Raw genomic sequence first — 15515 nt, 5'->3', positions numbered from 1 at the left:
TCGATTTAGTCCCTAACCTCAACTTAAGCACTTTATGCATAGAATTCTATCACGAAATTTTCGCACAATCATGTAATCATACCATGAACCTCAAAATAATAATAAAATAATTTTTTTTCTACCTCGAATTTGTGGTTTCGCAACCACTGTTCCGTTTAGGCCCTATTTCGGAATGTTACAGTAACGCCCTGAATTTTTGGCCTAGAAGTTTTGGGTTTTGAGCATAGGGTCAGTGAGGAGGTGGTACTTATGTATTTAGCGGCGCAATTTAATGGCAAAATAAGCTTGTTGGATTGGTGGTTGAAAGTGTGTTAGCTTGACTCTGGGTCCTTGGTTCGAGTCTCTGTGTGGAAATTTTGAAAAATACTTATTATTTAGTTTATTTGTTTATTATTATTATGATTATGATTATTATTTATTTTTACTTTTATTTTTAATTTTTAATTTTATTCTTTTTCCTTATCACGTTCTTTTCTGTTTCTCTTCCCTTCTTCATTTTTTTTTGCTATTTTCTTTCTAAAAACCGGTTAATTGCGGATTCTGGAGTTTCGCTCCTCTGTCATTCTTTTGTCATTCTTTCGTCGTCGAAAACAGGTATATTGTTTTATTTTGCCAAGTACATTCAGTTTTCCTTGAATGTGCATTAACCCCATCATTTTTGGTCTTGAAGCGTTGTAGGAGAGGGGAAACGCTAGTATTTGATATATGTTGATAAGTCAAAGGCTAGAGACTGTTACAGAGGCTTAAACGGTGGTTTTGGGGCTATGTTGAGGTGGTTTCATGGCCTCTTGACTCGGCACACAGTCGTGTAGATTTGGGAATTAGGGCTTCGGGCCAAATTTGGTGCCACACGCTCGTGTGGCCGATTTGAGGATTTTGTCGTTTCTCACACGGCTGTGTCCCTTGGTCCATAATGGCGTGTAAGTTTGGGGATTAGGGTTTTAGAAATTTAGGGTCACATGGCCTAGCCACATGGTTGTATGACTGATTGAGGATTAGGGATTCCATACGGGTGTGTGTTTCGAAACACACGGTCGTGCTTGGTGGATACACGGGCGTGTGAGACCCTCACACAACCATGACTTCCCTACACCTTATTTTAGCAATTTTGGATAGTGAGTTACATGGCCTGTCTACACGACCATGTCCTTGCACCATACAGGCGTGTGCCTCTGCCACACAGCTGTGTGCTACCCTTCACACTGGCGTTTGGACCCCCACACGGCCAAAGCACACAGGCGTGTGGCCCTATCTCGCCAAATATTGTTGTTAGGTCAAAGTTACTGGTAATTGCTGCTCTGTATGATCTAACCCTTGGTTAAGCTTTAGTGAGGGTATTTACAACTCTGATCTGAGTTTGAATAATGTGCTCTTTGTGATTGGGTATATGACATGTTTGATTTTGAACTCGATTATCTGGGTGAATGTTTGCTTCTGATTAATTATCTGAGACTGGTATTCTGGTTGTGGACATCTAACTGCATACATACATGCATATGCATAAACTATTTTGGGTGGGGTTGTGAAGAGAAGGGAGTCTAATCTGAACTGGCAGCTGCTCTGCTGGTTATTACTGATAGCCCCTAATTCCTATAGGGTCGTGGGTTGTCCCAATACCCTGAGGGTCGTGGACATTATTGATAACGGTATAGCGAATTACCGCCTTGCACTGTACCGCATGTACGTTAGCTACACTACGTACCACTATCTGGTATGGCAGTTATACTGCACGTCTGTACCGCGGTTTACCGCATTGCACAGTACAGCTTATACGCTAGCTTTGCTACGTAATATATCTGATCTGGTAGTTCATACTACATATCTGTACCGTGGACTTCCGCATGGCACTGTACACCTTATTGATAGCCCTTAATACCCAGAGGGTCGTGGGCAATCCCAATTTCCTGAGGGTCGAGGACAATGCTGATGTCCATCGTTACCGGCCAACCCAGAATGACATCATATGGAATGTAGGATTGGCTGGATGGGTTGATTATATCCTCACATGGAGTGATTGGTTGAATGAGCTTACAACTCTATTGAGGTGTGATGGGGGACGGAGAAGTGTGTTGGCTGGATAGGTGGGTTCCTTTAACTCAACTGCACTCATATGCATTTTATTAACTGTTTGTGAATGCGATTGACTATTATACTGTTTGATCGAAAAGCATTTCTGACACTATGTACTCTGATTGTGACTGTCTGACTGAACCGTTATAGCGACTGTGTAATTGAGTGTGTTTTAATATGTGCTAAATATGGTTATCTGCCGGTACGTCCATTTAGAATGTACCAACTAGTTCCGCGTAGTTCTATAAATATGTACCGCTTTTGAATTACTTTCTAGATCATCTGATTCTGATTCTGTAGTAGTTGGCTTTGATCTTACACTGAGGTCGAGTAGCTTACCCCCTCTTCTGTTTCCCCTTTCAGGTACAGTTCTGGATTCTAGTTGCTAGACTCAGTATGCGGAGGTCTCGGGCAGGCTTAGAGGAATTGAACTATAAGTTTCACTTTTGTTTTTATTTGATACTCGGTTTAATTTAAACTATAAGGATTTATAATGCTGTGGTACCGTTTCCAATTTGTGCCTTTACTCGTATATTTTTAACGGGTTGTACTTCGAGTTTTATTTTAAATTTGAACTAGTTAGTTATTAAACGATTTTAAATGCTTTTGGTTTACTGGGATAAATTGATTTGTAAAATTTCCTTACGATCACTTCGGTGATCTATGTAGCAGTCCGAATTTGGTCTAGACTTCTAGGCTGGGTTTGGGGTGTTACATTTTCATACTTTACCCTTCCCTTTCCCAAGAACCCAAAAGTTTATCAACATTCATAATAACCCTTAACCTCATAATTTCATTTCCCATTCCATGTAATCTATTAGTATATTCAATCTCCATTATATTCCCCAAATATTTCCCACTCCATTACATTCTCTTTAGTCAACATAATCAAAGGCAAATTATGAATATGTATCCAATAAGAGGTTTCAAAAAAATCTATTTCTCCCAAAACATTACATGCCTTCCATTATTTTAACTCTAAAAAATTCCCCCATAACCAACCATTAACCTTTCTTCTCATCATATCCTCAAATCTAAAAGAAATACTATATTTATTTCTCTTATGTTGGAAAATATGGACATCGCATATATAATAAGAGTAATTACATGTTATTATTTACTATCATAAAAAAATTAGCCCAAATTAAAAGTGATGTAATTTAGTTAAGGTTTATTGGGATTTAGTTATGAAATAAAGCATGGGTCAAATATGTGTAGATACTCTAGTAACTAATTTGTAATTGATGCTGGGTTGATTAGAAATTACAATTAATGTACAAAGTTATATGTTAGGTTTATGGTCCCCAAATTATACATACGTAACTTTTCTAATATCAAATATTTAGAAAAAAAGAGAGTTAAATTCTCTAAATTACTTGTGTGCTAATTTGGAAGTTCAAGACCATAAGATCTAAGATTCCAAGAAATCAATAGATTTAGGTACACTTTCGCATTTAATTTTGTTCTTGATTTATTCTTGATGATTTGACATGACATATCTTGGTTTACAGTTTTAAGTTTATATCAGATATTGTTTTTATGATTCTTATAAGTGGCATCCGAGCCTCGTCATGTTGAATCATTGATAACGAATTGATTCTCTATTATTTTTTGATTGATTCGTTTTCAAATTTTACAGTTTTAATATATGGATTTAATGTTTCGATTCTACACATATTAAATGTATGATTTGTATTTATACATATGATATCAAAGGCTACAAAGTTGCTAACTAACAAACTTCTGTAACTATCTTTAACTACTAACTTCTTTAACCTTTCTTTAACAAACTAACTACTCAACTGCTACTACTCTAACATTCTCTCGATGTTTTGTCTTGTGTTGACCTCTTTGGTTGACTATTTCTCAAAGGGAGGACTCATAAGGCATCTTGAAAGGAAGAAAACTTCTTTGGAGTGATAGGTTTGGTGAGAACTTCTGCAATTTGGATTGCTGAGCACAAAACTGACATGCAGGATACCATCATGAATTTTCTTTCAGACAAAGTGATGATCAATCTTCATGTGTTTAACCTTAGCATGATGAGTTGGATCGGTTACCATTGACACCGTGGAGGTGTTGTCACACCACACTATTGGAGTATGTTGTAGATGGACACCAACTTCAGTCAGCAACTACTTTACCCATAGTAGTTCAACAACACAATTTGCAAGATTGTGATATTCTACTTCTGAGGAGGATCTAGAAACAAGAACTTGTTTCCTGGAACACCATTTAACTGGATTGGAGCCAAGGTAAATGCAGTAACCTGTGGTGGATCATCTGTCTTCAATAGTAGATGCCCAGTCAGCATCAGAATAACAAACCAATTCAAAACAACCTTTGGTGAAGTATAAGCCATGATCCAAAGTTCCATTAAGATATCTCAACACAGGCTTCACTACCTGCTAGTGAGTACTTTTGGAGAATTCATGTATTGACTCAGTTTGTTGACATACATAATGTAAAGTTCCAATAATGCTATAATACAAATAACCATTAGGAAATGGACTGTCATATGTTGCAGTCAGCTTGGGTGCAACTACCATAGGTGTTACATCATAATCCATTCCTCTGATGCAACTTAATATTAGTTAAACATTATGTAATTAGTGAGCTAATATTTCATTTGTTCATTTTTATTTTCAGACAAAAACCATTAAGGACAAATATATACAAGATAATAATTTTACCATGAAATTTTATTAACTAATCTGCTTGAAAAATTATAAGCATAACTGACAATAGCCACACCAAAGGCACAAAATCTCAATACTTTATCATGGGATTTTATATGAGTGGAACAATCACATACCTGATGTGTTTGCAACAGAAGCTATTGTAAGTTATTAGGCGATCAAATTTGCGAATGAGTTGATTTTCAACTCCATGATTTTGAAGGGGGTTTACTATTCATCATTAGCAAACTAGCAAGTAAACAACTAGATTGAGCAAAACAATTACTAGAAATGTTTATAGAGATTCGAGTTCAACACATATAGAGAGAAAGCAATCAAACAACACAAAAGAGGGTTTTTAGAAGAAGAGATTTACCTATTGGATTAAAAAGGCTTCAATGCATATTAAAGTCGTGATAATGGAGTACAAATGCTGAATTTACGTGTCTTCTTAACTATTGGCTACATGCATGAATAAATTTGGGGAATTTTCACACTTATCATCCCAATTTCCATATCTTCCTCTATGAATAGAAAGAGTCTTTTGGAATGGAGGTTTGCACTGGATTGATTGTTTGTTATTTGAGTTGGAGAGGTAAACGATGGAATAATAAAGCTGAAAAGCTCCCCTTTTTTAGTTCATTCATTCATTCATTCTCTCTCTCTATCTCTCCTTCTCTCGTGCAATTATATGTGCGGGCCTTCATCACCAATCACTTCCGAATTTTAGTTGAGGTAATTGTTTCAATTTTTAATCTCTTTGTGCTATAATAAAAAATTATTTTAAATCCTTAAAAAGTATAAATTATTTTTTTATTTCTACTTTTAATATAAATTTTATAATAGTGAAATTTAAATGAGAAAAATTTTAAACTAAAAATTCATACATGATTAAAAATTTTTAATTTCTTTTATCATTGTCAAAATCTCATTATCCTTTTAATTTTAATTATTTTTTATTTCTATCATATTAAAAAATATGTAGTTTTATTTAATATATTGAATATATATAAAAATTATTAAAAAATATAAAAATCTAGTTAAAATAATTTTTTAATGTAATTTAATGAATTCAATTAATTTAATACTTTTTTCTGAATTGATATCTCAACAGTTTTCAAATTTATTCGATCCGATTCAAACCTTATGATACAAAAGAGCACAATGAGAAAACCTATTTTTATCATTAAAAAATTAAATTACCACTGATAAATTAAGAACAATTTTTCTGGTCATAGATCCTTATTTTTACAAAAATAAAAATAAAAAAGATTGTTTCTGTTTTTCTCATTCGAGAGAAAAACTGAAACTCTCACTGAAAACCGGGGGAGAAAAAATAAAAATAAAAATTTAAAAAAACAAAAAAAAAAGAGAGTACTTGGCAGTGCAGTCATTTAGTCTAAAGGGAAACGACTGAGATTGCCCAGATTCAAAGCTTTTTCCCCCAAAATATCGAATGCAACTTCGATTTTCTTCTTCATCAAAATTTCAATCTTTATTTTTTGTTTTGCTTTTTTTTTTCCATTGATGGGTTGCTAGATTTTTATTAACCTCACATAAATACTCTATCTTTATCCGGACCCAAATCTTTACAATCTTTTTTTTTTTTCACATATAATCTTTAGTTTTATTTGTTTTTTTCTTTCGGGGGGATGATGGCATCTTCATCACTGGCAAGTCCTTTATGCACTTGGCTGGTGGCGGCTTGTATGTCGGTAACGTACGGTAAAGACCAGTCCCGGTCTCCATTGTTCAACTCATCAGCCTCCGCTTCTTCGAACAGGCTCGGCCGTTGGGCTCGTAATAGAAGGAAGGCTCTCCTTTCTCAATGCTGTGGTGGCGGCGCAACCCCTAACAAAGACGTGGGCTTGATTTCTTCCTTCCGTGGATCCACCATTCAAGGCTTGATGGCTTCTTGCTTGGCTTTTGAGCCTTGTGATGATTATTATTCCTCCAAAAATGGTAGCTTTTTCGGTCAAAATGGAAGCTTTTCATCTTTCTTCGGCTCCAAAAATGTTCCTTTCAATAAAAATCGCAAGCAAAAAAGGCTCAATCGACGAGCTCATCATTCTGGTAACATATTATGTTTCTTTTTCAAATCTGGGTTCTTTTTCTTTTTTATTGTTATGAATTTTAATTCCTGTAGAGAGCTCTGTTTTTGCCTCTTTTTCTTTAATTGATTTTCTTGAAAGCAAGTCTAGAAATGAAAATAGGGATATAATAAATGTTCCTCTGTACAATTTCACCAAGAATTTTTTTTTTGTTTTAAAACAAAATTAAGAGCTAGAAATATAGTTGATTTTAAGTTCTTGTTAAGTCCATAGCCATGGAAAATCATTATTTCATCAGATAATGTGAATTTAATACAAACAGATTATACATGTGCAAGCTTTTGTACTTCTTTCGCTATAATTAAATCATAGATATAATTGATTCTGCTTTTCTCTCTCTCTCTTTTTAACAAGTTGTTGTAGGTTGGTAGTATTAATTGTTTTGTTTTCATGGGTTAAATGGAAAAATGTTTGTTTTGCATTCTAGAATTTTGGGCTTTTTGTATGTATATGAGATTGTTTATATGTGTTATTTGTAGAACTTACCGGCTAAATTAAGTTCATTCTGCGGGTTAATTTGTTTAAAAAAAACTTAGGACAAGCCATGGCTATAGCTGTGCAACCCACAAGAGAGATTACAACGAAGAAGAAGCCTCCTACGAAGCAAAGACGAGTGGTTGTGACTGGGATGGGAGTAGTAACTCCGCTTGGACATGAGCCTGATGTTTTCTATAACAACCTGCTTGAGGGTGTTAGTGGTATAAGTGAAATCGAGACTTTTGACTGCGCTCAGTTTCCGACAGTAAGTTGTCTTTGGAATCTCATATTTTGCTCTTGTTTGTACTGCTGCTCGTTCTTACTGCTCCTGTTTTCTCTCCAGAGGATTGCTGGAGAGATCAAATCTTTCTCAACTGATGGATGGGTCGCACCGAAACTTTCCAAGAGGATGGACAAATTCATGCTTTATTCTCTTACTGCCGGAAAGAAAGCTTTGCAAGATGGGGGAGTAAATGAAGATGTAATGGAGGAGTTAGATAAAACGAAATGCGGAGTTTTGATTGGTTCAGCAATGGGTGGCATGAAGGTAAAACCTTTTGCTAGAAGAAGGAAAGTGTCATGGTATATAGTTTTCTTTCTATATCCATCGAGTCATATACATTGCTTGTTGTGGAATGAACAGGTTTTCAATGATGCGATTGAAGCTTTGAGGATCTCATACAGGAAGATGAATCCTTTTTGCGTACCGTTTGCTACAACAAATATGGGTTCTGCAATGCTTGCAATGGATTTGGTTAGCTTAAATTTAGATTCTGCAATGTTAAGATAGACCTTGATGGATGTTAAAATTTTGAGTTTGAGCTTTAAACTGATGATTTCTTCAGGGATGGATGGGTCCTAATTATTCAATCTCCACTGCATGTGCTACAAGCAACTTTTGCATATTAAATGCAGCAAACCATATCATTAGAGGCGAAGCTGTAAGTCTAGCAAAGAAAAACATCCAATATATCATGTATGATTGATTGCACTATAACAACGTATTTGTGTCAAAATTGCAGGATATGATGCTTTGTGGTGGCTCCGATGCAGCGATTATACCCATTGGTATATTGTTCTAACTTTCTTATTCAGCTTTGTTTTATAATCTTTCTGCTTGGTATAGCATGTAATACTCTATTTTATCCTTTTTTTCATTTAGGTTTGGGGGGATTTGTGGCTTGTAGAGCGCTTTCTCAGAGGAACAATGATCCTACCAAAGCTTCACGCCCTTGGGATGCTGTAATATTTCGAAAACTCTTGAGCTTCATCACTATCATTTTTCCTTTTGCTGTTGTTTCATTTTCCCCTCTTCATAGAACAAAAGCAGTAAAACCAAGAATGCATTTATGAATGAAACTTCATGGTAATTAATGTCAACTATTCTAATCTTTTGAATGAGTATTCAACGTGTTTATCATATCTTAACAACTCATGTCACAAATGATATGTATCTGCACATGGTCTTTTTTACAAAGTTACACTATATATTTATCGAGCATTTTCTAATCGAGCATTTTCTAATCAAAGGAACTTAATTTTCCTTGGTTTGCTTCGTGCGTGCTATTTACCTTGATAGTGTTCTATTTTTTCTTCCAGAATCGCGATGGATTTGTCATGGGGGAAGGTGCTGGGGTTCTACTTTTGGAAGAATTGGAGCATGCTAAGGTACACTGTCTTCAAACCCTACAAATCCATGTTGTAAGCAATAGGTTAGTACTTATTTTCTTTTGTAGAAAGGAAATTACCGTGTTTAGATTTCTGATTTTGCAGAGGAGAGGTGCGACTATCTATGCAGAATTCCTTGGTGGAAGCTTCACTTGTGATGCTTATCACATGACCGAGCCTCACCCTGATGGTAATGAGCCACATCTGTATAACCACAATTCTTCTTAAATTCCGATTTTATTTTCTAAATATAGACGTTGAGACTTAATTTGCTGCTTTTACTTTATTGTTTTTCCGTGAAACAATGATTTATATAAGCGGGTAAGTTTTTTTTGGCTCATGGCATTATCGAGTACATGCATGTCTTGACATTAGATTCTTGATTTTCGTGATTGAGCAGAATAAATATCATGAGATTGCAACTTATGCCTCTTTGTCCGAGTATTCCCAACTGTGAAGATAACCCACATTTATATAATTAGTGATGTTTTACATGTTCTTTCTGAAGCAGTGCATGTTACTGTATGAACAATTAAACTAACATCCATCTCGTGAAATTTAAAAATAGGTGTTGGTGTCATTCTCTGCATCGAAAAGGCCTTGGCTCACGCTGGTGTATCTAGAGGAGATATAAACTATATTAATGCTCATGCTACATCGACACCAACTGGAGACATTAAAGAATACCAAGCTCTTCTTCATTGTTTTGGAGAAAATCCCGAGGTAATTTCTCCTACTTTTCTTGAAAAATTGAATCTCCATGCATTTCTGTTTTTCAAATTTATGCATTGTGATTATTGATAAGATCTCCATCATTTGTAGTTAAGGGTGAACTCTACAAAATCAATGATTGGTCACCTACTAGGAGCTTCCGGTGCTGTGGAAGCTGTTGCAACGGTACAGGTATGCAATTTTGAGTTTTGGTTATGTTCCTATTTTGGATTTAGGAAGCAGATTGCACAGAATTTGCACGGTGCTGAATTTTTGTTGTTTATGTTCTCTTATTCGAGAAGATTGTTCTCCCTACTTCCTCTATTTCTGTTTTGTGGCTATATGATACGAGCAGGGATGAAAGGAATCATGCATCGTATCTTCTTTCTCCCATTTTCTTTCCCTTTTCCAGAACCTGAACATTGACATGGTAATGTCTTGTTAATTGTAGGCAATACGAACTGGTTGGGTTCATCCAAATATCAACCTGGAAAACCCGGATGTAGGAGTGGTATGTTGCCTCTTCTCTCTCTTTCTCCTTTCTTCCTTCTCATTCATCAGTTTTTGTTTTGTGACACGTACATACAGTAGTTTTTTTCCCTCGGTTTTCCGACATGGTTCAATTTTGCTTTCCAGGACACAAGTGTGCTTGTGGGGCCAAATAAAGAAAGATTGAACGTTAAGGCGGCATTGTCGAATTCATTCGGGTTTGGCGGGCATAACTCATCGATCATTTTCGCCCCATACAAGTAAAAATAGTTCAACAGCTGCTCTCCCAGTGTTTTCTTACATTTGGCCGAAGGTATATACTCGTTTTCAAAACATTTCAAATACCATCAGTTACAGGTAACTGTTTAACATATCAGCTACATTCATGCAGAGTATCCCAGAAAATCCTCCTGTAGACAAAACATAACTCTGAAAGCGTTATTATTACGAAGTAGTACGGTGGTGGCCGGTAGCAGAGCTCTAGAAAAAAAAAAAACCTCCTACTGTTTCATAGTTCAGTGTTTGTTTGGGAAGGTTTCGTTTCACTTAAACGTAGTAGCTACAATTGAGGTTTTAGTGTTTGAGGCCACAGGGCCATTGAAGAACCAGTAAATGTAGTAATTTTTGTGCTCATGTAAAAGAAATGGCTTATATCAGTTGTTGTTTTTTTTTTTAATTAAAGCCAATTTGTAATGAATCCTGAATTGGCAGCAGGGTGGATGATTTTCTCATTTAATCTTCATGCAAAAGCTTGTTTTCTACCTTATGTAATTAACCCGTAACATAATATGAACTCCGTCTTAAAATAATCATATGAACCTTTTTTGGTGGAAGAATGTATATCTAGAAGGATCTAACACTCATTACATGCTATAATTTTAACATGACATAAGATGAGAGGGTTTGCTAAAAGGTATTGGGTGGGTTGCGAAAAAATAGATCTGTTTAAAATATAGGTTAGATTCGAGTTTGAATATTCAAGGCTTAAGTTTAATTATTTTATGTAATTTATAACACAAATAAATCTATAGTAATTGTAGAAGCTCAAATTGCTCGGGCTCGATTTCATCAAAATCTAACCAAACCTCTAAACTCACTAAAACCTTTAACCCATGACCCATTTACATCTACCCAAACTCATTACAAAACTCAAATATTAAATCCAATTCAAAAGCCCATTAAACCCAAAAAAAACCTAACCCCCCTAAAAAAACCAAAAAACCCTAGTCACCTAGCCACTTTTTCACTTACCTCATTTTCCTCCCATTTTTTATATCTATTGTCTGCCACCATCACCTACAAAAAAAATAAAAAAAGAAATAATTGAAAATCATGTAAAAGATAGCTATAAAAAGCCATTCAAAAATCATGTAAATGGCGGCATTGATATATCAAAAAACAAAGATTTAAACAAAAGATAGCAAGCTGATCAAAAACCAATTCATCACACGAAGGTCTTGTTTTTTTTAGTTTATTTTTTTTATCTTTTATCTTTACTTTCTTCTTTCGCATATATATACTCTTATTTCTTTTATTTTTATATAAAAAAAACATATATATATATATATGATAAAATACAATGACAATTAAAACCTCAACCATCACAATTTATACTACTAAATTTATATATATATGATAAAATTACTTTATACTTCCACCCCTGAGAGGTTACTCTCTTTCTAATGTATGGGCTCAATTATGAGTCTTTAGCTTCAACATTTCCATCAAGATGTTCATGCATGGGTACTTAATTAATTTCTTTCTTTTTTGTACAAAATTGCTTCTTCTTCTTTTTGTTTCTGATGTTAGAACCCATAGTTTTGCATGGTGGAATCGTGGGGATATCTATATCATACTCGAGAACATCACATGTCATGTCGTTTAATTGGTTTTTCTACTTTTGGATTTTATTGGACATATATATATATATTGTTTGTGTGCAAAATTAAAAATACAATATTTGTTGAAAGAGACCTATGCTTTGCATTCAAAAACTTTTTTTTAAGTCCCAAAAGCAAATTTTTTTTATTTATTTATTGATCCACCACTGAAAATGATGGATCTTTTAAAGAAAAAGAAGATCAAACAATCAAAGATTTGCTTTGAACATAGTATTTTATTACACTTATACCATGCAAGAATACAAAGACTGGTTAGGGATTTGTTTTATTTATACAAAATATATATTGGGATATTTTAACAAAACGATGGCCATAAATAAATAAATCATCATACATCCCTTTGCCTTCACTTTAACATGCAAAATTTGGTATCCAACTCATCAGGTTCTTTTGTTGTTCTTTGCCTCCAATGAGAAACGGGGCCCTTATAACATTATCAACATTACACAAGTTGCTTCATGTCAACTATGGATTTGAATTACAATAATGTAGGTATTAATTTTGTTATACAAGTTTTAATGAGGGAGGAGATAGAGAAAAGAAGGTGGTGGTGTAAAGGAAGTCGATTAAATTAAGCAGGCAAAATGCAAAAGAAGACAAGAGGAAGAAAGTTATTGCGAGCACTGGAAAAGGTAAGTACATGGAGTACTAAGTGCTCAAGATTGTTAAAGGGGGAGAAGGTCCCTTTTCTTTCATTTTAGAAGGTATTTATAAGGAAGTCCTTTTATGTGGTAGTGGTGGCATGGTAAGGCAATTAACATCATGGAATACGTGAGGGTATATATGATGGGGCCCATTCTATTATTCTTTTTGAGAGAATATGATGTTATTATGCTCAAGTGGATCTCAATAATCTTGGAAAGAGTTCACAATGAAAAACGAGTGACTTAACCATAGCTAGAACAGAAAGTCAGGATCGTCTTTAGGTGCTCACTTAGTATCTTCTAAAAGCACCATATGTCTAACCCTATTGTAATTTTGAATATGGATATATTAAGTATATGGGTTCACACAAATGTTCATTTCTAACTATTACATAGGAATGGGCATCTCCGAATTTTTATTATACCTTACCACCCTACTTTATTGATTGTTACATCGGAACAGGCCTCAGAAATTAACTTTCGACACCTTCTTATGTATCATTCTTTTTTGTTAAACTATCTCCATAATGCAACTGTCCTTCAATATATTAATTAATGCTATGGAAATCAATTATGATGAATATAGAAATATTTTGTTGGTCTCCTAAACATATATGCATGGTCCATTCATGGGCACCTCTCTTTTTCTCTCCTCGTGGGTATTGTTTGTCTTAATTCCCATTCTTCAAATCATTCTTTTATATGCTTGAATATCTTATATTATATAGTGGTACTTTTTATTTTAATACCAACACACCAAATTCATGGACAAGGGTTGGCAGGCCAAGTTCAAAGTTAATTAGGACGAAAAATTAAAAACATATATTCCAAAACTCTCATAAAAGTCCTTTAATCTTTCTTGGATCATTATCATCAACTTACACTCAGTAATACATTAATTAATTATTATAATTTTAGTATTAAATAAATATACAACTTAAATTAATGCGCGGCAACGTAGTTTTATTTGCAAAATAAATGTTGAATTTTAAATTTTAAAATTTTTTGAACATTAATTTCATTATAAGTTATTATTATTTTCTTTTTTTGATATAATACCTAAAACTATTCATAATTCCTTTCTAACCCTTAAATAGGAAGATAACGTGTTTTCGAGTACCCATATCTTCCTATACTGACAATAATATCAATACAAAGCTAATAATCAATCTAATTATTTATAAATCATACAAGGTGTACAAAATTATAACTATAATCATATTTGTTTCTAATAACTTTTATTATGAGGGTTTTTTTTCATGCATCAAATGAAAATTCAATGTTAAATCAAAATTAATATAGTGATATATAAAAGGGGGGGGACAAAAATTCTAGGAGTAACATGGGGATGGGAAGAATGGAGCTATCAACTGAAAACCCTAAAATCCGATTGCCACGACCATCTCCCACGTGGGCTGTGTCCCTTTCTCCCTATTTTACTATAGCCCCATGGCTGAGTTGACTGACTTGACTCAGTCCCGATGCCGAAATGACAAACATGCCCTATATTTGCTGCTTTTATTACATTTTTTTCCCTAAAGACCCGCAAACACCGGAGACTGGACCTTCTCTTTGTGGAAGGTAGCTAACTGGACTTTGTCTTTTTCTTCTTTTAACTTCTTCATAGGCCAACCAAGTCTTCTCCATGGTAACACAGACCTCATAAATATTATACAAATTATTTTAAAATAATATTTTTATAAGATAATAGAAATAATTCATGCTTGATACTTGGAAATTTTTTAATTTTGTTTTCAATTTAAAACAAAAACAGGTGTATGGGATGAACAATGCTAGTTGAAAGTGCAAAAGTCGTGACAATGGGTCGATGCTAAGATTGATCCCTTGCAAGGAGATCAATCCCTTATTCCTAAATGTATTTTTTTATTAAATTTTATATATTAAATATGAAGTTATTTAATATATAAGTCAAAAGGATTACAAAGCAATTAGTAAAAAAATTATAAAAAAAAAATCAATTAAACTCTTACAGAAAAAGTACACTCAATTAAGGTAACGGTTAAAAAAAAATCAAATATGCTGTTCCATCAACGAAAATTGTTATTCGCTGATTTGCCCATTAACAAACAGTGAAATGATTGACGAAGTAAAAAAAATTTAACATATGGCATGTCACATCTGTATATTTTAAAAAAAATTAATAGACAAAAATAATATTTAAGCGGTTACCATAACAGTTAACCCGTTATACTTACGATCCTATCAGCATACAAAGCTCCTTGTAATGAACTTGGCTGATCCATGAATAAAATATGTACGTCCAAAATGAGCTGGACAAATGTAACTTGAACAACCATTTATTTATATTCATTATGAACGTAGTTTAGAATATTAAAAAATAATTAAAATAATAAAAAATATTATTAATAATCAATATTTTTTAAAAATTCTAAAAAAATTAAAAAATCATAAAATTCTAATATATAAATTACTAAAGCTTAGGCTACAATTCATTTACGTTAATTGTGAGGGTGATTCAAAATATTTTTATTATTTAAAAAATTTACCACATTTATAAATAAATATCATATCAACTTGTTTGATAATAAAATCGATCACACGTAAATAAATTTATTAAAAAACTTTAACTTATTTGCTAATAAATAAGAAAATAAAAACTTATAATGCATTACCAATCTTTAAAGTGCCAATTTTTCATTAATCTAAAAAGTAAAAAAAATATATATTAATCTAATTTTTAAATATCAAAATTTTATTATTTATTTAAGGTAATTTTTTTAATAA

General features: G+C 33.5%; 1 protein-coding gene across 2 annotated transcripts; it reads left to right on the top strand.

Moving 5' to 3' along the window:
* Window positions 1–5960: 5960 nt before the first annotated feature.
* On the top strand, window positions 5961–10970 carry LOC107893372 (3-oxoacyl-[acyl-carrier-protein] synthase II, chloroplastic-like). 2 transcript variants are annotated; one of them, XR_005907324.1, is made up of 14 exons: window positions 5961–6821; window positions 7396–7601; window positions 7680–7883; window positions 7980–8090; window positions 8182–8277; window positions 8359–8404; window positions 8499–8578; window positions 8936–9004; window positions 9110–9194; window positions 9573–9727; window positions 9832–9907; window positions 10167–10226; window positions 10352–10517; window positions 10596–10963. XR_005907324.1 is itself a non-coding variant. In NM_001326809.1 (14 exon segments), coding segments are annotated over 13 exon segments (1731 nt in total). In that variant the 5' UTR covers window positions 6289–6400; the 3' UTR covers window positions 10469–10517; window positions 10596–10970.
* Window positions 10971–15515: the final 4545 nt, after the last annotated feature.

The sequence above is a fragment of the Gossypium hirsutum genome, chromosome A13, assembly GCF_007990345.1.
Source record: "Gossypium hirsutum isolate 1008001.06 chromosome A13, Gossypium_hirsutum_v2.1, whole genome shotgun sequence".
Taxonomy (NCBI): Eukaryota; Viridiplantae; Streptophyta; class Magnoliopsida; order Malvales; family Malvaceae; genus Gossypium; species Gossypium hirsutum.
The sequence above is the reverse complement of the archived record's forward strand: the minus strand, read 5'-3'. Positions and strand labels throughout refer to the sequence as shown.